This window comes from Equus quagga, chromosome 17 (genome assembly GCF_021613505.1).
Source record: "Equus quagga isolate Etosha38 chromosome 17, UCLA_HA_Equagga_1.0, whole genome shotgun sequence".
Taxonomy (NCBI): domain Eukaryota; kingdom Metazoa; phylum Chordata; class Mammalia; order Perissodactyla; family Equidae; genus Equus; species Equus quagga.
The window spans coordinates 27,067,673-27,092,462 of NC_060283.1; the positions used below are offsets into that span (position 1 = coordinate 27,067,673).

At 46.2% G+C, this 24,790-nt stretch overlaps 1 protein-coding gene across 1 annotated transcript in view; it reads right to left on the reverse strand.

Moving 5' to 3' along the window:
- Nucleotides 1–911: 911 nt before the first annotated feature.
- Nucleotides 912–24,790, reverse strand: part of LRP4 (LDL receptor related protein 4) — a 52,334-nt gene continuing 28,455 nt past the window's right edge. Inside the window, exons 23-38 of the mRNA XM_046644928.1 lie at nucleotides 24,012–24,152; nucleotides 23,567–23,653; nucleotides 23,289–23,460; nucleotides 22,500–22,662; nucleotides 22,144–22,369; nucleotides 21,476–21,779; nucleotides 20,200–20,418; nucleotides 19,146–19,280; nucleotides 18,194–18,302; nucleotides 15,993–16,137; nucleotides 15,606–15,719; nucleotides 15,181–15,316; nucleotides 12,479–12,546; nucleotides 11,826–11,913; nucleotides 10,268–10,409; nucleotides 912–7,609 (exon numbers count right to left, since the gene is read on the reverse strand). Coding sequence (XP_046500884.1) covers nucleotides 7,277–7,609; nucleotides 10,268–10,409; nucleotides 11,826–11,913; nucleotides 12,479–12,546; nucleotides 15,181–15,316; nucleotides 15,606–15,719; nucleotides 15,993–16,137; nucleotides 18,194–18,302; nucleotides 19,146–19,280; nucleotides 20,200–20,418; nucleotides 21,476–21,779; nucleotides 22,144–22,369; nucleotides 22,500–22,662; nucleotides 23,289–23,460; nucleotides 23,567–23,653; nucleotides 24,012–24,152 — 2,582 coding nt within the window. The 3' untranslated portion in view covers nucleotides 912–7,276. The remainder of the gene's footprint in view (nucleotides 7,610–10,267; nucleotides 10,410–11,825; nucleotides 11,914–12,478; nucleotides 12,547–15,180; nucleotides 15,317–15,605; nucleotides 15,720–15,992; nucleotides 16,138–18,193; nucleotides 18,303–19,145; nucleotides 19,281–20,199; nucleotides 20,419–21,475; nucleotides 21,780–22,143; nucleotides 22,370–22,499; nucleotides 22,663–23,288; nucleotides 23,461–23,566; nucleotides 23,654–24,011; nucleotides 24,153–24,790) is intronic.

Below are 24,790 nucleotides of genomic sequence, written 5' to 3' on the forward strand. Positions count from 1 at the left end.
GGAAATGAAATATTTACCACTGACATGTTATTATTTTTTTAATAGAAGAAGCAAGGAGAATGTCTAGTAGCGGGAAAGGTATAGGCAAAGGCACAGAGACAAGAAAGTGCATTGTATGCAGGGAATTGAACACGTGGCTTTGATTTTAGAATAGGGTTCATGTTGGGAAGTAGTGGGACACAAGATTGGCAGAGAATGTTAGGAACAATTCTTGAAAGGTATTGAATATTAGGGTAAAGAAGTTGTACTTTAAGTAGGCAGTGGGGAACTATTAAAGGTTTCTGAGAAAACGAGTGACAAAATCAGAATTACACTTTAGGAAGATTAATTAGCTTGACTGTCTAAAATCGTTAGAGTTGGAAGCCCAGTTTGGACTGATATGCGGTAACAGCAGTGGAGATGATGAGAACAGATTCAAGAAAGAGTAAAGGATTTGGCAACTGACTAGATTAGGGGCAAAGAGGGTGGGGCCCATGGAGGGAGATGAGTCAAAGAGTGTGCCAGGATTTGAGCCTAGGGACTGGGAGGCAGTGATTGCCTAAATGGAAGTAGAAAGTCAGGAGAAGCCAGTCTCAAAGGGAAGGCAAGGAGTTTAGTTTAGACCTGTTTACTTTTAGGTCCCAATGAGACATTCAAATGGAATCAAGTAAGTAGGCCTAGGAAATACAGGATGAGAGCTGTGAGAAGAGATAAGACTCAAGTGATAGAGACTTAGGAATCACCTCCATAGAGGGAAAAGATGAAACTGTGGTAGACCACAAGTGGGAGAGTGGAGAAAGTGAAAAGATGGGGAATGAGCACAGGTCCGTAGGTAGCGGAAGGAGAAAGGAACCAATCAGAGCAAAAGGGTCACAGTAACCTTTTGAGAAATGGGTTAAGAATATATAGCAATAGTCTTCTTCAGTCATTGGTCATTGGCATATTTACTTTATTTAAATATTACCAGAAATAAACTGAAGATTACATTTAAGGAGAGGATGATGGTAACCCGGAATTTTCGCAATAAAGGATGTGTGAGTCAGGATCCTGGAGAGTTTTAGAACAAGACAGCAAAATCCCTTTTTGTCTTAAATGGTTTAGGTGCAGCCCTCCTAGAAGGTGGGCATGAGGTGTCTGATTCCATTCATTTATTCACTTATTCATTCAACCAATGTTTATTGAGCACCCAGTATATGCAGGAATTGTTCTAGATACTTGGGATAATCAGTGATCAAATAGACCCCCCAAAAAACCCACAAACAAACAAACCCCTCCTGTTATGGTACTCACATTATAGCGAGGAAATATAGACACTCAACACATAAATAAATTATATAGTATGTTATTAGACAATATGTGCAATGGGAAAAGAAAAAACTATAAAACAGGACAAGAGAGATTGCGTAGTAGAGTTGGAAAGACTGTACTTTTATAAAAGGTGGTCAGAGTATGTTTCATTAAGATGACATTTGAGCAAAGACTTGAAGAAGGCAAATAGTTAGCCAGGAGTATATTTAAAGGAAGAAAGCGCCAGCCAGAGGGAATAGCTATGCAGAGACCCAAAGTTGGGAGCATGCCTGGCAGGCCTGAGAAACAGAGAGAGGCCTGTTTAGTTGGGGCAGAGTAGATGGCAGTAGGAGGGCAGTAGGAGATGAGGTCTGATATATAACGTAGGGAGGGGAGTGGCAGATCCTGTAGGGCCTTGTAGAAACCTAATATAGTACCTTGCCGATAGTAGGTTTTCAATACATATTTGGCCAGTCATCTTTTGCAGTCCGGGATTATCATCAAATAGCATTTATCTATGTATTTATTAGAGTGATATGTGCCTACTTTATTCCAGGGACTTCTCAATAGCTCTATATAAGGAAGGTATTAATAGGGCAGCAAAACCCTTGTGGGCAGTAGAGATCAAAATGAACACTGTATTATTGCAACCGGAAGCAGGAAACAAATGCCAGACGCTGTGGCTGCTGAATAACTGTGCTGGACGTTTCTGAAAAGCCTGCTAGGGTTGGGACAGTGCTCACTCCGTCATACTCACAAGCTGTATTCTGGTTGAAACATCTCTACCATAGAACATGGATCCATATTTCTAGCCTAAGAGGGGCAGCTTGAATAATTACCTTCCTTTCAGCTTTCAGTCCAGGTACCCTTTGCATTATTCCATGGATTTAGTTGTGACATTAACAAAGATCTCAGGTGGCTGTGGGTCTTAGTGCCTTGACCTCCAAGCCTGCAAAGACTATCCCAGCTTGCAGTGGTTGCATTTAATAAGTGTTGGTTGAAGGAACGAAGCCTTTTTTTCTTTTCTCATAGCCCATTTTCCCATAACCCCTAAAATGCAGGCTGTCCAAGAACTGACCACAGAAGCATCAGCCCCACCAAAGAGGAAGGAGGCAGGAGGGAGAGATAGGGAACTGCTTAGCAGGCTGTCAACAGGCTTTTAGGGGCTGGAGGGCTAACCACTGAGAAGGGCAAGATAAGTGAGAGTTCTTGGCTCTCTGTGTCTTATGAAATGAAACAAGCAGACTGTGTAGCTTGGGGCTAACTTCAGCCTGGGGTTTAAACTCAGACCCTTAATTAGGCTGTCTGGATCTGTTTTAACATCATGTCGAGTCCAAAGTTGTGAGTTGGAGCCTTGACTAGAAATAAAACTCTGTTCCCTGTGCTGAGCTCTGCTTAGCCTCTGCCAGCTGGTTGACAGGAGAATGATATGGAGAGAAAATAAATGGGCAAGTAAGGGACTGTTTCAAAACAAAGGCTGCCTGACACATCCCCAAACACACATCCTTTTAAGTGGATCAGCTGAGTCATCTTCACATATGAAGAAAGGACGTACTTATAGACTGTTTCTTACCCATAAAAAGGGCTCAACCACATTTCTTTAATCATCATGTCCACAAGTAGAAATAACTAAAGCTTACCAGATGCCCTTGAATATCAGTACATTACATTTAGAACCTCGTGCACCCTCAGCTCTTGTAGATGCTTTTTTTCTAAGTTCCTGTGCGGCACTGACTCTTTTCTGCAGGCCTAAGTTTGGTGAAAGCTTCAGTTCACACCATCGAGAACTTTCTATGGGTCACGGAGATCTTTTCATCTTAGGTTCCACAATTGGTTCATACAATACAGAAAGAAGGGCAGTGACTATATTTTGAACATAATTAGTTTGCAAAAATATGTCTAGTTTGTTAGATTTGACCCATCATCTCCCTGCTTATCATAAATTTCAAGTTTTATATCCAGAGAACCAGAAAGGAATTCTCAACCCTTGTTTCATCCCCAAGATTTCCTGGAAGGTACGTAAATATAAGTTTAGGCTAGAAATGACCTTAACAATCATCTGGTTCAACCTTTTCATTTTACTGATCAGGAAACTAAAAGCCAGCCCATTTTTATAAGCTAAAAACAGGGTGCCCTGGGGCGGGCCCCACAGCATAGTGATTAAGTTTGGAACGCTCTGCTTCAGCAGCCCAGGTTCACTGGTTCGGATCCCAGGCATGGATCTACACCACTCTCAGGCACGCTGTGGCGGCGACCCACATATAAAGTGGAGGAGGATTGGCACAGATGTTAGCTCAGGGCTAACCTTCATCAGCAAAACAACAAAATGAAACAGGGTGCCAGTCCTTGGTGCTGTTGCTAAATTCTCATTTGCCAATGGTCACATTCTTGTCACAACCTGGGCTATTGGACCCAGCGCTGTTCGCTGCCTTCTCCTGCCGAAGTGACAGGACAGTCACAGATTAGCAGGACTTCTAAGTCTCAGGCAGTGAATGCCTGATTAAACTGGCTGACGTGGTCACAAGGAAGCAAAATGCATTCACCCAGAAACCTCTGCAGTTTTCCAAGCAAATGGTGTGTGTTCAGTGCATTCATTTTTTCTTTCCATTTGAAAAGTTCCTCCTGAGTTTCCAGCTCTTGTGGTCACTGTTCATGGCCTGGCCTGTAACCCTCAGGCTTTGGGAGGGGGCACTTCCGACAGGGATAAAGGCTTGTGCTTAGGCTGGATTTCACTGCTTAAAATGTCCTTCTCTCTCTGTTGTGCTTCTTTTTTTAAAGAATGGTGGAGCGAAGGGATGGTTGTCCTTGAGCTATTCCAATTTTTTTTTGTTATAGCACACCTATCCCTCACCAAAGTTGGAAGAATTATACACTGTCATTTATACTCAGATCTCTTGTCATTTAAATGCAAGAGGCTTCAGTCTTTCTTGCTTTCTTTTTCTTTGTCCTTTTTGAGGGCAGTGGTGGTGTTGCTAGACTCTAAGCTCTGTTGTCAGGCTTGGGCAGTGCCTGGTCCATAGTGGGAGATGAATGAATGAATGAATGAATGGGAGCATTATTCTATAAATAGCTTGTGGTTTAGAAAATCAACTAAATACATCAAATTCTATATCTGGCATTGAGACTTGCATGATTCTCAATCTTCATTGAGAGGTATTATATCCAGAGAACCTGAGAGGGATCCCCAATTCCTTGCTCTAACCTTGAGATGCAGCGGAGGAGCTCTTAGAAGACAGCTTTTTACAAACAAGAGGAAACTTTGTTCATATGATCATTCTCAGAGTAACTATGAAACTTGGCTAAGATCAAAGAGAGCTAGTGGCAAATCTGGGACTGGAATTAGCCCTCCTTGTCCCCATTCCGTAGTTTTCTTACTACATCAGACAGTCTTGCTAGTGACTGTCAGTACAAGACAGATTCAAGTTCTGTGACACTGAAGTCCTCATAGACCGAGAACAGGATTAGAAGATACATGGTATACATACCATGACACTTCCTCCTGGTGCCCAGAGGAGACGTCACTATTGATCATAACGCTTTTCCCATTGAGTCGGGACAGGACCCTAGGCAGCCACTACCAACCAATCAGAGTTGACAGTCACGGTGAAACCTCTAGAGGAAGTAAGGATTTCATAAGCCAATGAACTCTGGTCTTGACCCATCTTCTTAAGATGAGCTGAACCTCCAGCCAGGGACCTCACTCCCTCTATTGCTCTTCACTGTCCCCACATCCCCAAAGGACTTAGAGGTGATGTCTGCAAGCAGGTTTTCCACAGCATGGGTCTGCCAGACAGAGCAGGTGCAGTTATTAGTCATGACTCCAAGCCAGGCAAGGTGATTAAGAAAAGCTAAATTTATATTAAATTACCATAAAGTCCTAAAATACTGAACATAGTGGTTAAATAACTCCAGAAAGTCCAATCTCTCCAGTGAGTAACGTTAAAACCATTACACATGAGCGTGGGAGAATCACTTCCATTAGTTTAGGACAGAGATTTTGCTTTTTACACAGTAAATCAGTGCTCAAATAGATATTTCTTCAAATATGTCCTTTCTACATTCTGAGCAGCCCAAGTGCAATAAGATCCTTCCCCCTTCCCACTCAAGAAAATGCCACTTTTCTACTTTCTCCCCGTCCCCAACCGTGAGTCTGAGGACCCAAAGTGCCCGTTCTTTTACTGCGCCATCAAGTGTCAAACGTGCCCCTCTCCTCCCGGAAGAGGGACCTCACCCTTCCCACTTTGTGTACTGGGAACACCTTCTTGGCCTGGCCTGGCTGTCCTGTATAGGCCCAGACCTGGGGCTGACGACTGAGAGCAGGGCTAAGGCTTGGCTCCTGTCTCTAGCAATCTAGAACTGACCACAAAAGGTTTGTTCTTGTCCTCCTTTTTCCATCACATGTGTTAGCTGATTTCTCAATACCAATAACCATAGGAGATGTTTCAAATCCAGAAACTTCTCTAGAAGTCCTCCCCTCCATTCTCAGCCTGTGCGGTCCTCTCCTGGCACTTTTCATGCCTGGGTGGAAGAGGTCTGGATCTGCCCTGGGCTGAGAGGGCTTCATCAGGGCTTCTCACTGCCTTTCTACTCCTTGCCCCCCACTTTCCATCTTCATTTGGCCCCCCTCACCACAGGTGCTACAGGGCTGGGTCAGAAAAAGCAAATTAGGCCAAAAAACAAAAACAAAGAAGAGTTACGTAGAAGTTTTAGGAGAGAAAAAAGTCTCAACTCCCCTGATGCTAGCATGAGACAGGTGCCCTTTGTGTGAATAAGCAGGACCCAAGTGATGGCATCTCAGCATGGAAAGTAAGTCACTTAGCTGAGAAGAGAGTTGGAATGGGACGTCACCACATGTAGCCACAGGCTTCCTGTCCACTAACTTAGATCCCTGAGCACTTGAGAGAGAACACAGGAGCTCAAGCTCACAGATACTTCCCTTTAGGCCCTGGGTACCCCAAGTCTCTAACCCAATCGCTCTTCCTGACAGTTTATGAAAACTTCTGGCCTGTCTTTGAAAAGTCGTTTCAGGATCTCTGTGCTCAGAATCGCAGAGGAGGAGGAGGCAGAGAGTGGCAGAACATTAAGGTCCAGGTGATATGCGATGTTAGGTCTCGGCAGCACTTCTTAGACAGTGCAGAGACTCAGCCCTCAGGGCCCCTCATTCACTCAAGCTACTAGCTCACAACCTGGTTACTTAGAGTCAAAGACTTAGAAAAGGTACTGGCCAGTGGTGGCACCAGGAGGGAATTTATATGAGCCAGCTGCCACACGATAGGGGCCCCCAGTCATCTGAAGGCAGAAAAGGCTCCAGACACTCTAGCAGGAGTAAGAAGAGCTTGAGCCACACCCAGACCTTACCAGTTGAAAAAACAGCAACTCTTAGAGCAAGAATAAGATCCATTGCCAGCAATGGACAGGACATCCAGGCCCAACTACCCCTAAAAGCTTTTTCATATTACCAACGCGCTTGAGGCTGGAGGTTTCCTAGATGCCCATACCAGCTGGGCTGACTCCTCCTTCTCTCAGCCTCTATCCTTCATCTCTCCCTTTACCCATGAGCTCCCCCCTCGGCCCCCCAGCCCCCTGGCCCCTGGCGGGCAAGCGCTCTTAGAGAAGTCAGGCCAGCTCTGATGGGGGAGAGTGCAGTCTTGGGTCATCAGCTCTCTTGGGGCAGGCACGGAGGGTACCAGCGGGAAGGGGAGGTGGAGCTCTGTAGCGACGAGGAATCATTACTGAGCCTAGTTTCAGGGGGCTCAGAACGGAGTGCAAGAGGTGAGGTTCGTGGTAAAATCCAGGTCTAAGTTCTCGGGATGAGCCATCATTTCTTGTGCACGGGTAATTATGGACTCAGGTGGAAAGGGCTCCCATGGAGGGCTTGGGAGCGGTTACGGGGTGGGAGGAGGAGGAGCAGGACGAGCACAGAGGAAGGGGGCCTGTTGTATAAGCGAGCATAAGGACTGAGGTCCATAAAGGAGAAGGAACAGGTGGGGAGGCAAGGGAACACAGGCATTTAGACCTGGCTCTCTGAGGAGAGCTTGCGTTCATGTTTCCAGCCTGTGTCTGGCAGAGAGCCCCGTCTTTCTGGAGTGGCTGCGGTATGGACACTGCTACACTCAGACTGCTCTTCCTGCAACAGCTGCTCCGTCTCTGTGTCATCCAGGGAGCCAGAGCTGGCCTGGATGGACACTGTGTCTGTCTTCATGCACACATGATCCCGAAGAAGGCCCCCCCGTGAGCTGCGCAGTTGCTTGAGGTCATCCCACTCAGCATCATCCCCAGACAGGAGGCAGATTCCCTCTACAATCTTGATCTTCTCCTTGGTATAGTTATGGTCAGGTCCACCCTAGGGTGGAGAGTGGGGAGACAGTCAGTTAGTTGGCTCTCTATAAAGGATCTCATGGTGAGCAAAAAAAGAAAATGGATGAGATAAGAGTGGGTGTGAAGAGCACAAAAATCCCACAAGCAAATGGGGAAACTTGGTCAGCACAAATATATGAGGCTTAGTCTAAAAGGAGAGGAGCAGTAATAATTATTACTATTCCCATACAGGGAGGAGGGAAAACCATGATTTCAAGTCCTGCGTCAGCCAATCACTGGCTATGTCACCTGGGGTAAATTACTTAACATCTCTAAAACTCAGTCTCCACATCTGCAGTGTGGGGAGAAGAACAGCATCCATACCTCATAACCAATTGCTGTGAGGGTTAAATGAGGCAATACATGGAATGCAACTAGTAGGTGCTTGACACACAAGATGCACTAAATCATGTTAGCTGTTGTCACATTGTTATTGTGGTTTATTAATGGGACATCATGCTGACAGACATAACCAAAGCAATTGAGAAAGCAATTAAATCTGCATTTATTTGAGATTTTAAACTATTTTATTCTTAATTCTCTTCTTTCTAATTTTGTTAAGAAGAAAAGTTTTGGGAGGTAAGACAAGCGAGATCTAGAAAAATCCTCTTATTTGGGTTCTAAGGGTGATCCATGGGGGTCCTGTCACCTATAAGCTTTTGTGGGAGGTTATTCTGGCTCTGCTCCCACGAGCCTTGGGGCCATTCCCAAGCAACCTGGGATGGTTCCAAGGACGGCCTTTAGTGCTACTCAGGTTTCTCCCTTTATGGATTCCTCAAAGGGTAGCCTTACTCCTGGTTTCTGGGGGATACCAACCAACATGCCGCCACTGCCAGGAGAAAATGGGCCAAGGCGTGGGTTCTGTCCCTGGAATAGCGTTCCTGCCAAGAGGCCTCCAAGTGCTGCCCTATTTTAGTAACAATTCAGTTCCACAGATATTCATTGAGCCCCTGCATCAAGCAGGACACTTGGATGATTACACAGTATAAAATATGGTTCCTGCCCTCTGGGAGTGACAGCTCCCTCGATCAAGCAGAAAGACACACAGACAGCACACAAGCACACATGCATGCACATATACATGTCCAGTCACCCAGCACACCCTCCAGGCTGAAGTTAGTGTAAGATCAGATGCAGGCCACTCGGGGTCTTCAGCACAGAGACGCGCTGAGTAAGTGAGGGAGAGGTGGGGGACATGGCACTAGTAATTTGGGGGATACCAATCCCTCTACAAACACACAGGTACCTGAAATCAAGAGGAAGTCAGAAGAGAAAGGGTGAGAGACTATCAGAGGGGTGAAAGAGCTGCTGAGGAAAAAGCATACGACAGAAGAAAGAGGTCACATGGTTTTAAGTTCTATCTTATGGCTCCTATTGTGGCTTTTTCCTGTGGCATCAGACACTCCAGGAACCCAAGACTCTACGAGAATCTTTCTCTCAAAGATATGAAGTGCGAAGGGGTCTCCCAGCCCTAAAACTGCAAGCTATCCCTGCAGGTTCTGTTTTGGCTCGCAGTGGAAGCTTTTTTCATAGGGGAATTCATGGATCCAGAAAGCAAATGATTCTTATGTAAAGCATATTCATTATGCATGGCAGCCCTGGAGGTGTGAGGGCAGGTTTTGAGTGTGCTGGACAGACCAAGAGAGGAGACTGATTAGGGTCTCAGAAGGGGTAACTTTTTTTTTTTTTTTAAATCACGTTTTTCTTTTTTTTTTTTTTTTAAAGATTTCATTTTTTCCTTTTTCTCCACAAAGCCCCCCGGTACATAGTTGTATATTCTTCGTTGTGGGTCCTTCTAGTTGTGGCATGTGGGACGCTGCCTCAGCGTGGTTTGATGAGCAGTGCCATGTCCGCACCCAGGATTCGAACCAACGAAACACTGGGCCGCCTGCAGCGGAGCGCGCGGACTTAACCACTCGGCCATGGGGCCGGCCCCAAGAAGGGGTAACTTCTGAAGAAAGGGTTACAGGATTTTAGAAAAAACAAGAGCCACGTCATACGAGGAAAATCTGAAACCCAGGCTATAGATCTCTGGTGGAAATGGGACTATTTTTTATGCCTAAACATTCAGCAAATAATTTTTCACTGAAGCAACAAAGGAGTTAAGAAAACAAAAGCACATAAAGCTTCCGAATTCTAGAGAAATCTCTTAAGACTCTGTGATAAGAGGAAGAATAGCAAAAAAGCAGCCATTCTCAGCCGCAGGTGCCAACAGCTTGGATCAGAGGTTAGAAAAGGGAGAGTCCAGGAGCTCTTGGGTTTTCTGGGTGTTCTAAGAGTCTAGGGTTGTTTCAGAGGGGCATAGCCTCACTGCAGGGGAATCACAACTCCAGGAGGGCAAGAATTGATAAGCCTGGGAAAATATCCCCTGGCAGGGAGGTACACATGCACATGCCTTCAGACCTAAACCTTCCGGAATCTGCTTTCTAACCCTGCTCTCACTGGGGTCCCTCAAGCTGGTGCCTCAGAGATTTTAGACCTCTCCAGAAACCCAAACCACATTCAGTTCTTCTGTCACTCTAACTTTCAAAATGGTAGATGGGACTACCAGCATCCCTTACTGACCTATTCAGGCAATTGGAGAATAATTGCTGCCCCACACTCCCCCTCAAAAAAAACTTTGAATATAAATTTTATTTTTTACCTCTTTCTTATAGCACAGTTGATTGTACATGGCTGGTGTTGGGATTGCTTCAATTTTCACTTCCTGAGTGGAAGTTCGGTAGGAGGGGTTGCTGTAGGTCAGGTTCCCCATTCCAGGATCGGTTAACTTGGATTTTTTGTGTCTTTAGGAGGAAAGGTAATGAAAAATTAGTTCAGATCTTTATGGGGGTGATGTCTGGGGAAGCTGTAACCTGAGTGTGGTGGGCAGCCTCTAAGATGGCCCCCGTGATCTCCACCTCCTAGTACTCACACCTTCTGAATCCTTACCCCCTCAGCGTGGGCTGGATCTGGTGACTCACTTCTGATGAACAGAATATGCAAAAGCAATGGATACCAGATTAGGTTACAGAGAAACTTGTGGCTTCCATCTCAGGTTGCCCTCCCTTCCTCACTCTCTCTTCCTCTTGCTCTGGGGAAGCAAGCTGTCATATTGTAAGTTGTCCTGTGGAAAGGCCCACAGGCAAGGAACTGTTGAGGGAGGTCTCTAGCCAACAGCCAGCAACAGCCTATGAGGAACTGAAGCCTGCTAACAACTACATAAGTGCTTTTGGAAGGGAATCCATCCCCAGTCAAGCCATGAGATAAGACCTCAACCCTGGCTGATACCTAGATTGAAGCCCTGGGAGAGACCTTGACGCAGAGGCACCCAGCTAACTGCATCTAGATTTCTGACCTGCAGAAACTACGAGATAACAAATGGTTGTCATTTTAAGTTGCTGAGTTTTGGGGTAATTTGTTACACAGCAATGGATAACTAATACACTGAGCTTTAGAGTCAAGACAGATCTGTTTCAATCCCATCTCTGTTACTTACTAGCTGGGATCTTGGTGGACATAATCTAAACTTTCTGAGCCTCACATCCTCATCTGTAAAGTGAGGAATAATAATACCTGTATCAGCAGGTTGTTGTGGCATTGATATATATTCATTAAATGGTAACTATTATTGTTATTTTTATTATTAGCAGGAGCCACAGCAGCAAAATCCTGACATTTTTGCTGCAAGCTGTGTTTAAAGCATTTTGGGGAAAATTTATAGAGAGAGGGTCATAAAAAGAAGATTCTAAATTGAAAATGACACAGTCCACCTTCCCAGGATGATCCCTCCCAAGTAATGATATATCAACCAATACTGTAGTAAAGGGTTGAGTTTACGTGAAGAGAAAATCATTTCCAACTTCAATGGTTTGAAGTAGGGTGGGGTAGTGGGAAAAGCAAAGATGCTAGAGGCAGTCCCAGCTTTGCCTCTTCCTGTGTGACCTTGGGTAACACCCTCTGTGCCCTCAGCATCCTAGACTATAAAGAAAACCCCAAAGGTTGCTGTGGTCATGATATGAGGAAACTGCTTGGGCTGTGACTGGGGAAGAAGAGTAAGTATTCAGGTTTCTGCCCCTCCCTTCTGCTGCTCTGACCAGGGACCCAACCTCGAAATGAGGCTGGTCAGAGGTCAAATCAGAGAGCCACGGAGCTTCAGAAGATCCCAGATGGGCTAATGAGGACCAACAACCATGTGGCCCCTGCAGCGAGGTGGAGGTTACCTGTACAGCATCAAAGCTGCAATCACCACCAGAATCAGCAGAATACTGAGGAGTCCACCGATGACATAGCTGACATGGAGTCCTTCCCCTAGGAGAACAGAGAGACTACATGGAGACCACTAACTGGTGGTGTGGGAGGTGGGAAAATGGAGGGCTCCTATTGTAGGTGTTGGATCCCACACCATCTGAGAATGGCTGGAGGCCTCCTTCTCAGAGGAGGGGCCACAGGAGGTGGCGACAGAGGACTGAAAAGAAACCCATACTCTGTCAGCATCTCTAATCCCAGTTCCACTACTTACTAGCTGTGTGACTTAAGGCAAGATGCTTAAATTCTAAGCCTATGTTTTCTCATCAGTTAAAAGTAAATAATAATTTGCTCACAGGGCTGATGGACGTTAAATGAGATGTATATATATTATATATATACACACACATACATACACACACACGCACATATATAAGGCCTAACAAATGCCTGGCACGTGGAAACCACTCCACAAGTGGTGGCTAACGTGATTATTCATTCTATGTATTTAGTCTAAGAAAAGGGGTCACCAACCCCAAGAGTCCCCATGAAGGTTCTGGAAGCTATCAGTGGAGACTCAGATTCCTTCCACCTTCTTTTTCAAAACAGGTGGGCACTCAGGGCTTACCTGGAGCAGCAGGTACGGCCTCATTGGAATGTGCACAGAGGCCCAGCTGGGTATCCTTTTCAGAGCATCTGTGGGGCACAGAAAACTGAATGTGAAGGCTACTTGTATTTGACAAAGATCTTGCCTTCCTCTAGGAAAGGGGGAAAGTCCTGTGAAGATCAGGGTGACAGGCCTGGGAGTGGGGCTTTCCGATGTGAGCGTGTACCAGACGGGAGGTACCAGAAGCACGGAGACAGCAGGCCCAGGAAACACAGGGCAATCAGTGTGAGTCACTGTCTTCAAGATGCTATATCATGTTTCAATGGATTTTAAAATATGTACTCTTTAAAAAGGAGAAGCAGGTTTGGGAGGGAGCTGGAAGTCTGCTGAAAGAATAATAAGGACATCAATAGTGGCTTTATTCAACTACCAGGATGAGTTGGAAGAAGCTACAAGCCAAGCAACCCTCTGATTGGATAAAAATCATCACAAGATCTAATTAGAACTTGAAAAACAAAATTGTTTTTCTTCCCTTCATTCTTTCACAAGGGAATATGCAAGACATCCAAAGGGAGGGCCCCGAGAACTAACTTGAAATGCTAAGAAGGTAATTTCTTTGTGGCACATTATGAGCAGGCAATTAAAGGCATCTCCTAAAAAGCTACTTGTAAGAGCATTTGAAACCACAATGCATCAAGTGTTCAAATAGAACTCTGACAGTAAGAAAACAGCTGAGTAGGGTTCAAAAGTTTTCTAAACACACCTAAAGAAAATCAGATTAATAACAATGGACAGTACTTAAAAGTTAGTGAGAAAGGTACACGTTTATATCTGGGTGTTTGCTTTTCCATATAAAGCCTTCAGAAAAGAGAAAATGGGGCATATAGAATGAATTTGATCATGTGTATATCTTAAAATTTTAGGGCCAATTAGTCTAGAGTTCTTATTTGGGATTATTAGTATGTTTCTGCTTTCAGACTTGAAACAAAGTGTTAATTATCTTTTAAGCTACGGTTGATATTAAAAATAAAGAGACCAGTATATTATAATGAAAAAAACTGTTCTAATAGAAAAGTGTCTGGAAAGATAGATATCAAAATAGTAAGAGTAAGAAATGAAATCACTATCTCGAAAAGATTCAATGCAGTATTATTTACAACAGCCAAGATATGGAAACACCTAAGTGTCCATCAAGGGATGAATGGATAAAGAAGATATGGTATATGTATACAATGGAACATTATTCAGCTATAAAAGAGGAAATCCAGCCATTTGTGACAACATGGATGGACCCTGAGGGCATTATGCCAGGTGAAATGTGAGACAGAGAACAACAAATATTGTACAATCTCACTTAGAAAAAAAAAAAAGAACTCATAGATGCAGAGAACAGATTGGTGGCTGCCAGAGGTGGGGGGGGGGGGTGTGTGAAATGAGTGAAGATGGTCAGAAGGTGTAAACTTCCAGCTATAGATAAGTGAGCCTTGGGGATATAACTGACACCATGGTGATTATCATTAATAATACTGTATTGCCTATTTGAAAGTTGCCAAGAGACTAGATCTTAAAAGTTCTTATCACAAGAAAAAAAAATTTGTAACTATGTGTGGTGATGGCTGTCAACTAAACTGATTGTGGTAATCATTTCACAATATATACATATAGCAAATAAAAAATATTAAGAGTAATTATATATGGAGATATATGTACATATTTCTTTATTCCTATCTGTAGTTCCAGATTATATTTTGCAAAGTGTAAATAAAAAATATAAGAATTTCTCGGGGCTAGCCCCATGGCTGAGTGGTTAAGTTCGCGCGCTCTGCTCCGGCAGCCCAGGATTTCACAGGTTCGGACCCCAGGTGCAGACGTGGCACCACTCGTCAGGCCATGCTGAGGTGGCATCCCACATGCCACAACTAGAAGGACCCACAACTAAAAATATATACAACTATGTGCCAGGCGGCTTTGGAGAGAAGAAGGAAAAATAAAATTTAAAAAAAAGAAGAATTTCTCTAAATTGAATGTAACATCATATTTCATCAATTTTAAGATGTGCATTTTTCTATATTCTAACATCTCTGAAATAGAAATGTGTCTTACTATCAATGGCATCTCACAATTGCTGTTAGTCATTTTTTCAGTTTAATCTCCTAAATCAGGATGTACTTCAAATTGACAGCACCTTCAATTTCATGAACTATAATATTTTATACTTGATTTTAGAACCATTCATGGTTATGCTTGCTTGTCTAATAATGGTGTGTGTGTGCACATGCACACACATACATGCATATGTGTTTGAGTATTACAAGTCATTATAAGCTGAGGCTATCACATTCCTGGGGAGGTTCCAAGTGATAAAGTCACAGCCTAGAGATCATTATAACTTGGTGGGACTTCTAAGTAAACTGTAGGACGAGACCATATGCTAAACCTGTTATGTGAGAGCAAATGTCACAGAAAGAAAGGAAGGAGGAATGCCAAGAGGAAACTCCTCCTGAGCGATTTCTCTCTAAAGCTGCTCTTAAAGCTTCTTGCCCTCAGAGCTAAAAAGAGAATCATTTGCAATGATCTACAAGTCTAAACATCTTCTCCAGTTCCAAATAGCAGGGACTGATAGCTAATGACGTGATCCACCCTCCTTCTCCCAGAATGCTCAAGCTAGGACTATGGTCTTCTGCTGGCAGGGGATGGTGATTTGAACCAAAGGGCCCACCTACCTTCCTCCCACCTCCTCCAGAGATGTGCGCATCTGGGTGGTAGGAGAACGCAAGGTGGTAGGTAGTGTGTTGGGTAGCACTGGGCTCCTTTCACTCATGCTGGTCGCCCTGGGAGCTGGGGGCACCAGGCCAGGTACTGGAGAGAAAAAGAGGACTGGAGTGGGCCACTGGGGCCCAAAATCTCGACATATGGTCCAAGAGCAGCATCTGGAGAACTTAACACAGCACCCTTTTAGCTGCCCTAATCCTAGGCATCCTCATTGGAGGCCCTTCTTAATACTGTAAATAACAAACTCATTGCTCCCAGGCCCTCTGCCATAAGAGCTCCAGAGGGGGATCCAATCCAGAAGGACAAAGCTGAGGCTGCTGATCCCCCACCCCTCCACGGGCTCTGCTGTTCCAGGGGGCCATTCATTCCAACTCACCAAGGGAGCAGGGCTGGCCATCGGGCTCATCAGGACAGGCACACACAAAGTCCAAAGCTCTGGCAAAGCAGAGGTGGGTGCAGCCACCGTTGTTCACACCACAGGCATTGGTCCCTGCGGGCAAAGCAGGTGCGTGTCTGGTCTGGGACAGAGTCAGGTCTCCCAATTTGACACTTCTCAAAGAGGGGGCGATCCAGGGCTACCCCCCTCCCAGGGATAGTAGGGCAGGAGGGGTATAACCACAGGGGGCTGCAAAGGTCTAAGAGCTTAAAATGTGAACCAAAGGGCTCTCCTGTGGCTCTAATTGTCTTGGTCATTAACAGTCCTTGGGGTGACCAACGAACCCCACTGATGGAAAAGAAGTAGGCTCAGGACCCAGGAGCCCACCTGTCTGCCGCTGAGGGGAAACCACAATGATATCCATGAGTCCTTCCACGTTGGCCAACACTGTCTCCTTGTTCCGGCCTGAGTACTTGTCAACACGCTGGATTGACTTGGTCTGCCAGTCTGTCCAGTAGATCCACCTGTCCTGCTACTCAATAGAGAAACACAAGAAAGGGTAAATATTCAACAGTCTGACCCTGGTACAGCTTCCGTGCCTCAGCACGTGCATCCCCTCTGCTGCAATGCCCTCTTCGTCTCTTACCACCAGGTCAACTTCTGGGTATCCCCAGATATGACATCATCCAGGAAATCTCCCCCAATCTATGCAGAGTTTTCCATTCTCTCCTCCACGCTATTCTGTGCCTTGTCCTCACTTCTACAAGTGAGTTTTGATACTTGATGGTCATTTGTTTACATGTCTGTCTTCCTTGCCAGATTAAGTTCTTTGAGGACAAGAATGTGTTTCATTCATCTCTCTACTTCCAGCACCTAACACTTAGTCATCAGTCAGTTGACTGAGAGGCTCAGTGAATAAATGAGCTCTGTGCCCAGCAAATAGAAATAAGTTGGGGGGTTCTTCTAAGATCCCTGTTCTTCTGGGCCCTTCACTCAGAGCCCTGGCCCAAATGCTCTGATTACGTCTGTGGGCAGCTGCCTTCTAATGCAGGGATGCTGAGATTCTAAAGCAGGGATGTGAAGGGGCAATGAAGGCGGTTCCCTTCCCACCCCCAGGGGATATATCAGCAACCCCAGGGGAAACTTATAGATTGAAAAACAATATTTATGGGGCCCGGCCCGGTTGCACAGTGGTTAGGTTCACACGTTCCACTTCTCGGCAGCCTGGGGTTCACCAGTTCAGATCCCGGGTGCGGACATGGCACTGCTTGGCAAAAAGCCATGCTGTGGTAGGCATCCCATGTATAAAGTAGAGGAAGATGGGCATGGATGTTAGCTCAGGGCCAGTCTTCCTCAGCAAAAAGAGGAGGATTGGCAGTAGTTAGCTCAGGGCTAATCTTCCAAAAAAAAAAACCAAACATATTTAATATTACCCTGTAGTTGCATAGTCAGAGGATGGGGGAAAAAAACGCCTATCATTAAGTAAAGCCAGACAAAATCTTATTGGCTGGTAGGATATAAGACAGAACATAGGTAGAGTGGATATTTGTAAAAAAAAGGGACAAAGATTGAGAATGCCTGTTTTGGCCACAGGCTTGGTAGCCCTTCTTTTTCCCTTCCCCAAATGATTTTATAGGATTAGAGCTTTCAAAAATGACATCTAATAATAATTAAAATGGCTAGAAATAATACGAATTGAGTGCCAGATACTGTGCTAATGCTTTGTATATATTTCAGAAGGATGCTATTATTTTTTTTTTTTTTGAGGAAGATTAGCCCTGAGCTAACTACTACCAATCTTCCTCTTTTTGCTGAGGAAGACTGGCCCTGAGCTAACATCCATGCCCATCTTCCTCTATTTTATACATGGGACGCCTACCACAGCATGGCTTTTTGCCAAGCAGTGCCATGTCCGCACCTGGGATCTGAACCGGTGAACCCCGGGGCCACTGAGAAGCGGAATGTGCGTACTTAACTGCTGCACCACTGGGCCAGCCCCCAGAAGTATACTATTATTAAACTCATTTATTTTATAGGTAAACAAAGCTTAGAGAAGTTCAGTATCTTGTCTAAAGTTGCACAATTACTTAATGTCACAGGCAGAACTTGCACCCACAGAGCTGGCACGTTGGAGGTATTCAGTGAACACTTAGTGACTGGGTAGCTGCCTCCAGACTCTGGATCTTAGCTGCTCCACCCTACTCCCGCTATATGAGCTGCCTGAGCTCAGACGTTGGGACCACAGCATTAGGATCAATGGGAGAACTTGTTAAAATACATGTTCCTGGGCCCAACTCTCATGAAGCAGATTCTTTATATCCAGGGCCCAGAAATGTGCATTTTAACAAGCTCCACAGCTGATGCTGTACACTACTGAGAGCCACTCCTTTGAATGCTAGAACATGGGAGTGGTGGGGCAAGAATAGCAGAGCACGCGGTGGCAAGGCTTCAGTGTACAGGAAGCACCCCTAAAACGAGTTTCCACAGCACACCAGTTCAGTAGCACCCAGGGCTGAGGCTGTTGACTTAGAACCCCAAGGAATCACCCCCATCAAGGAGGTTTAGTTACCTCTCTCCTGAGCCAGTACCTGAGTGAGGGCAAAGGGGTGGGACACATGGCTGACCAAGACCTGCCGTAGCTTCCCATTGAGGTCAGCGCTCTCAATCCGGTCCAGATGTGCGTCTACCCAGTAGATCCTGTGAAGAAAAGGAGAGAAGGGTGGCTGCTCAAAATGCTTGCCAGGAAGCCCAGCCCTTCCCCCTAAGGGGCTCTCTGTCCCCTCCTGAGCTGAAGTGGCAGGTGCTGTGAGCAGTCAAGACGCACCCTTGATGAGAGGGCACTGTGAGCCCTGAAGCTGAAGAGGGGAAGTTGGGGACTCCTGAGAGGGGAGGCCAGGGCTGTTCTGGGGAGGGGTAGAAAGTCTAGTGACTTCGTGGGAGCCCCCACACAGTTTCATCTTGGGTAACTTGATTATTCTTTGACTCCTACCCAAGAATCTAAGCCCAAATTCTTACAAATGCTCTTCAAGAGAAGACTCAGTCTACAAGGACCTCACTGAGGTGAACGGAAGAGAGCATTCTACCAACCCTGCTGGTGACTTTGCCTCCTTTCCCTTCTTCTGAGGGCAGAAAGGGGAGCTGACCGCTTCAGACTCCTTTCACCCTCTTCTCCTGCCCTCTGGCATTTTTATCTAGACCAGGAGTTGCACATTTCAGTGCCTGAAGGGATCAGGAGAGGAACAAAGGTGAAGAATCAGCCCTTAGATGGACAGCGGGTGGTGGGACCTGCGGTTCAGCCAGAGGATGTGCTCTGCTAAAGGCACTCAAGTTAAAAAGATGGAAACCAGATGAACAAAACCCACCTGAGGGTTGAGGGCTGGATTTAGCAACCCCTGCCCTAAGAATTCCTCATTCTTCTCCCTGCTTTCTCTTCCCACCTACCAAGGAGCTTCCTGTCTTTTTGTTTTCACTGCTTCCATCTCAACCATCCTCTCCTCTGCCTACCCGATTTCCAGGAGCCTGTTGGGACAGGGGTCCCACCTGCGGGTATCATAGTCCAGGGTAAGGCCATTGGGCCAACCCAGATCCGTGTTGATGAGAACCTTCCGCTCAGAGCCGTCCAAGTTCGCCCGCTCAATCTTGGCAATGTGGCCCCAGTCCGTCCAGAAAAGGTACCTGAGACACAAAAGTGCCATCATCACCAAGGCATTGGAAGAGGGCTCCCGGGGGTTGGGAAAATACAAGTGACACACAGATACCATTAATATACAAGGCATCAATAGACACATGAAAAGATGTTCATCATCACTAATCATAGGGAAATGCAAATCAAAACTACACTAAGATATCACCTTACACCTGTTAGAATGGCAAAAATATCCAAAACCAAGAGTGACAAACATTGGAGAGGCTGTGGAGAAAAAGGAACCCTCATACATTGCTGGTGGGAATGCAAACTGGTGCAGCCACTATGGAGAACGGCATGGAGATTCCTCAAAAAGTTAAAAATAGAAACACCTTATGACCCAGCCATCCCACTACTGGGTATCTATCCTAAGAACCTGAAATCAGCAATTCCAAAAGTTCCATGCACCCCTATGTTCATAGCAGCATTATTCACAATAGCCAAGTCATGGAACCAACCTAAGTGCCCAGCAACTGATGATTGGATAAAGAAGATGTGGTATATATATATACAATGGAATACTACTAAGCCATAAAAAAGGACAAAGTCATCCCATTCACAACAACATGGATAGACCTTGAGGGTATTATGTTGAGTGAAATAAGCCAGACAGAGACAGACGAACTCTGTATGACTCCACTCATAGGTGGAAGTTAACATATAGACAAAGAGAACTGATAGGTGGTTACCAGGGGAAAGGGGGGGTGGGGGGAGGGCACTAAGGGTGAAGTGGTGTACCTACAACATGACTAATAATAATGTACAACTGTAATTTCACAAGGTTGTTAACTATCATAATCTTAATAAAAAAAAAGTAGTTAAAAAAATATATATGTACAAGGCATCCTCCAAGGGCCTCTTCACCAAGTCCTTCTCCCCAGGTCTCTTTTCTGCTGGCCATGAACTTACCCTTTCCTGGGGAAAACAGCAATGGCCCGAGGCTCATCCAGGCTGTTGTTGATCAGCACCTTGCGGCAGGAACCGTCTAGCCTCGAGGCTTCAATGGTATTTCGCCCCGTATCTGTCCAATACAGATTTCTGGCCACCCAGTCCACTGCCAGCCCGTCGGTGGTCTTCAGCCCACGCCCGATCACTGTCTCCATGTTGCTGCCATTCAGATCTGCTCGCCTTGGGGAACAGCCCAGGGTTGGATGACTGACCAGACTGACCAGCAGTAGGCTGAAACCCCTTTAATCTAGGATTCCATAACTGGATTCCCACTACCGTGTAAGCTCCATAGCGGAAGAGACCAACTATCTGTACATACATCCCCCAGCATCTAATATAGTGGGTATTCAAAATATTTGCAGAATTAATGGATAAATCCTTTGGAGTGCAGTGTTTCCTGCCATCAATGGGGAGCATGTGGGTCCATGTCTTACAAGAAGACAGGTTAATAATTCCCCGTATACTTTAACGAAGAGACAAGCCTTGCTCGGTGGTGATTCTAAGAAAGGCAGCTTTTTCAAAAGCTGCCTGTGTGTTTTCATAGAAGTCCTACACCAGGGAGTTCAACCTCAGGATGAGGGGCATGTCACAAACACGTGGGGGACTTCTCTAAACTACATACGCCCACCTGCCCCCAGCAAGAGATTCTAAAACATCCCTCATGGAGAACCAAAGGGAAGAGTCCTGTTCTTCCACGTGAGAATCTCTGCCCTGGCAAACCTCTCTTACTGGTGGCAGGGCATCACATTCCTCAGCTGTGTTGGGGCAAAAAAATTGAAAGAATAATAAAAATTAAAATAAACCAAGAAATATTCTTTAAAAAAGTATAACCTTGTGAACAACCATAAGTCTTGGCATTTGGCCAGGGTTCCTGTATTATAATACAGATACACAGTTTAACTACACAGCCTACTCATCAACGTCTTATCCATGGAGCTCCCACAGGGCCCGATGGTAAGGGAAGAAGGTTCCAGGTCCCCAGCACGACTTTATCTGTTTACTTGTTTGTTTGTTTTACATACTGAGCTTCTACTAATCTTTAAAATAGCAAAAAAACCCAAAAGTTTGAAACTCTCCTGCAAGTGATAACACTACAAAGCGAACGAGTCAAGATGAGCACTCACTGTCCGAGTTGCCGAATCACTCAGTCCATTTGAGGTTGACACAGACCACAGCCTCACCCATCGGGGATGGGAAGCAGGTCTGCGCCCTCTGGGGGTTCCAGCGACATGCATACCTGATAACATCCAGGAACACATCTGTGTAATAGACCTTTCCATCCACACTGTCATAGTCCAAGGAGATGACATTGTTGAGCTCGGGAACAGGGACGTGCACATCTGTGTGGTCGCTGGTGTCCAGTGAGATACGCCGGATGGAGCCGCGGCTGGAGAAGAGCAGGTAGGTCTCAGGAGAGGGATCACAGGTCTTCCCATCTCCCTTTAGCTGGATGCCAGTGGGGCAGGCACAGGAGAAGCCAGAGGGCCGAGGTAAGCAGAGGTGGGAGCAGCCACCATTTCTTGAACCGCACTTGTTAAAACCTGGTGATGAGAAAGAGAGGAGGACGAGCTTGGATACCCAGCCTGGAATATTGTCTGAATCTTACAAAGGCTCCAGTTTCTTGTGCCTGATTCTCTGCTATTCTAAATGACAGGATTCGATGCCTGGCAGGGATGAGCTAGAAGGAGCAGGGGTGTCTCCAGGAGTCCTTTGAAGGTGACAGCATCATGCAGTTGTAGTACCAGCCGTACCCAGGGGGAACACAGCCTGATCCTGGAAGGGGGCTTAGGCGGGTCCCTATCTCTCTGACTATAAAGGAATCTCTGTATTCTGGCTATAGCTCTGATGTTGAAATACTCCCAGAAAGCCAGAGGCTCTCACTCCCAGCCCCAGGGGTCTTTTTACCCAGTGGCTGTGCCCGGTCCACAGCCTGGATGTCCATGAGGCCTGGCAGATTGGACCTCACCAGGATGACATTGCTGCCAGTACCCTTGTCGGCGCGGTGGATGCTACGGGTCTGCCAGTCAGTCCAGTAGATATAAGAGTCGAGCAGAGTGAGGCCGTATGGGTGCTGCACAGGTGACACCAGCGTGTGCCGATTGGCACCATTCAGGTCAGCGGCCTCAATTCGCTGTAGAGGAAGGAAAAGGTGGGGAAGGGGGGGGTGGCTATCACTGAGGGTGGGAGCCCTCAGGGGAGATCCCAAACAGGCTTCTCCCATCTTCTAGGCTTCTAGGAAGCAGCAGGAGCAGGACCCTCACCTCGGTGTGGGCATCAGCCCAGAGCAGTTGGGAGCCGGCCTTGTCCACAGTCAGTCCATTGGGCCATCCTAGGTTGTTGCTGATGAGCACAGTACGGTCTGAGCCATCCATTCCCGACCGCTCTAACTTGGCATTCTCCCCCCAGTCTGTCCAGTACATGAACCTGGGCAAGGAAGAATACTAGCTGGTTATTCCCACAGCTCCTGAATACTGTGAGTACTTACAATATGCCAAACACTGTGAGAAGTGTTTTATATGCAAAAAGGGGAGTTGCTTTTAATGAGTACAGAGTTTCAGGTTTGCAAGAGGAAAAAGTTCTGAAGATCTGTTTCACAATAATGTGAATTTACTCAACACTACAAAACTGTATACTTAAAACGCCTAAGATGGTAAATTTCATGTTCTGTTTTTTACAACTAAAAAAAAGTACTTCCCGTGCATTATCTCACTTAATCCCCACAAGGGCCACAAGGCATGCATTGTCACCATCACCTCCAGTTTACAGATAAGGAAGATGAGGATCAGAGGTTTAATACTGGACCCAAAGTGACAGATGCAGCTAAAAAATGGTGAATCTTGGATTTCCGCCTCCAAGGCTCATGCTCTTAATCTCTACACTACACTGCCACCCTGAAAGAAGTCACAAGGGAGTGAAACAGCCCCAGGGAGGCCAGTCTCGGTGTCCCTGTGAAGTGTGCTTGCTCTCCACTGCCCAGCGTCACCCCGTCCATAGCCCCAGCTGAGCTGTTGGCCCATCCTGCTGCCCGGAGCCACAACGCCACCTCTCACCCCATCTCGTGGTACAGAACAATAGCCCGGGGGCTGTCAAGGTTCTGCCACACCAACACTTTCCGCATGGACCCGTCCAGGTTGCCCACTTCGATCCGGTTGGTTCCCGTGTCTGTCCAGTACACTTTCCGGCCAATGGCATCCACTGCGAGCCCATCTGTGGTTTGCAGCCCTGCAGGAAGTCAAGAGAACACACTGGCTCCTGCCTTAAAACAGATGGGCTATTTCCCCAGCTCTGTAGCCAGATAGATGGTCCCCGGGCTGGGAGGAAGACCCACCTGTGGTGATGATGTCCTCATGCTGTGAGCCATCCAGATTGGCACGGCTGATTCTGTGCAGCGTGCTGTCCGACCAGTACACTTTTCCTGGAAAGGAAAGGCTTGGCTCAGCCTGGACGCTTGCCTCCCCCAAAGGAATACACAAAGCTGACTCCTGTCCTAAGACACCAGCACATGTCTGAGAACTCTGTACCCCCTAGCAGAGGAAATCAAGGGAAATGTAGAAATGTCATAATGGGATGACTCTTGGCAGAGAGAGAGAGAAAGGCCCAAGCCATGCCCTCACAACCAGAGAAAGTGCTGAAGAAACATGGGCAGGGGCTGTGCCAGAGGGAATGGGGAGCTGCCAGGCTCTAGCAGGAGGCAAAGGGGGTGGGAAGAGAAGGACGGCGGTTGCTGCAGGGCAAGGACAGAAGGCCAGGTGGGAAGGGGGGGCCACACAGACCTTCCTGGGGATCCACTCCAATGGCAATGGTGTTCTTCATAGTAATGTTGATGGGTACTACCACATCAGCAAAGTAAGGGATGTCCAAGGAGACCAGGCGTACGTCTATCCTCCTGGCGAAGATGAGGAAACTGTTCATGCCTGCCCAGGTGGGGAGAGAAGGAAAGAGGACAGTCACCCTAGCACAGCCATTAAGAGGATTTAGAGTAAGGCAAACTGAAGTTCATGCACTGGCTCTGTTAGTTTCTAGTTGTGTGACCCTGGGCAAGTTATTTAAATTGTTTAAGCCTCAGTTTCATCATCTGCAAAATGGGGACAATAACAGGGTAGCTGCAGGATTAAGGAGATCATATGCAGAAAGCACTTAGCATTGGGTCTGACACATGGTCATAAATGACAGCTCTTTATTAATATTACAGAAGTGACTCTCTTCGAAGGACCCTCTACCATGCAGTTTAAGAAACACCACGTGAAATTAAGATAAAGAGGGCTTTTCCCATAACCTGGGAGGCACAATTCACAGCTCCTTTCTCACTCAAATTCCCTAGGAAGTTAGGGTTCAAGATCAGCCTACCATGTAGCCCCCCTAGGGAGAAACACTGACTCCCAACATCTGGGCAGCCTGGTCCTGCTTCTGGGAACCTCCAATGAAGGTTGTCACATAGGTTGTGCTGGTCATGCACTCATGAAAGAGCCACATCCGAGGGGGACACCACTACATTGTAGATATCATATGTTTTAATATTTATTATACCAATTTGTGGTAGATGGAACGAAAG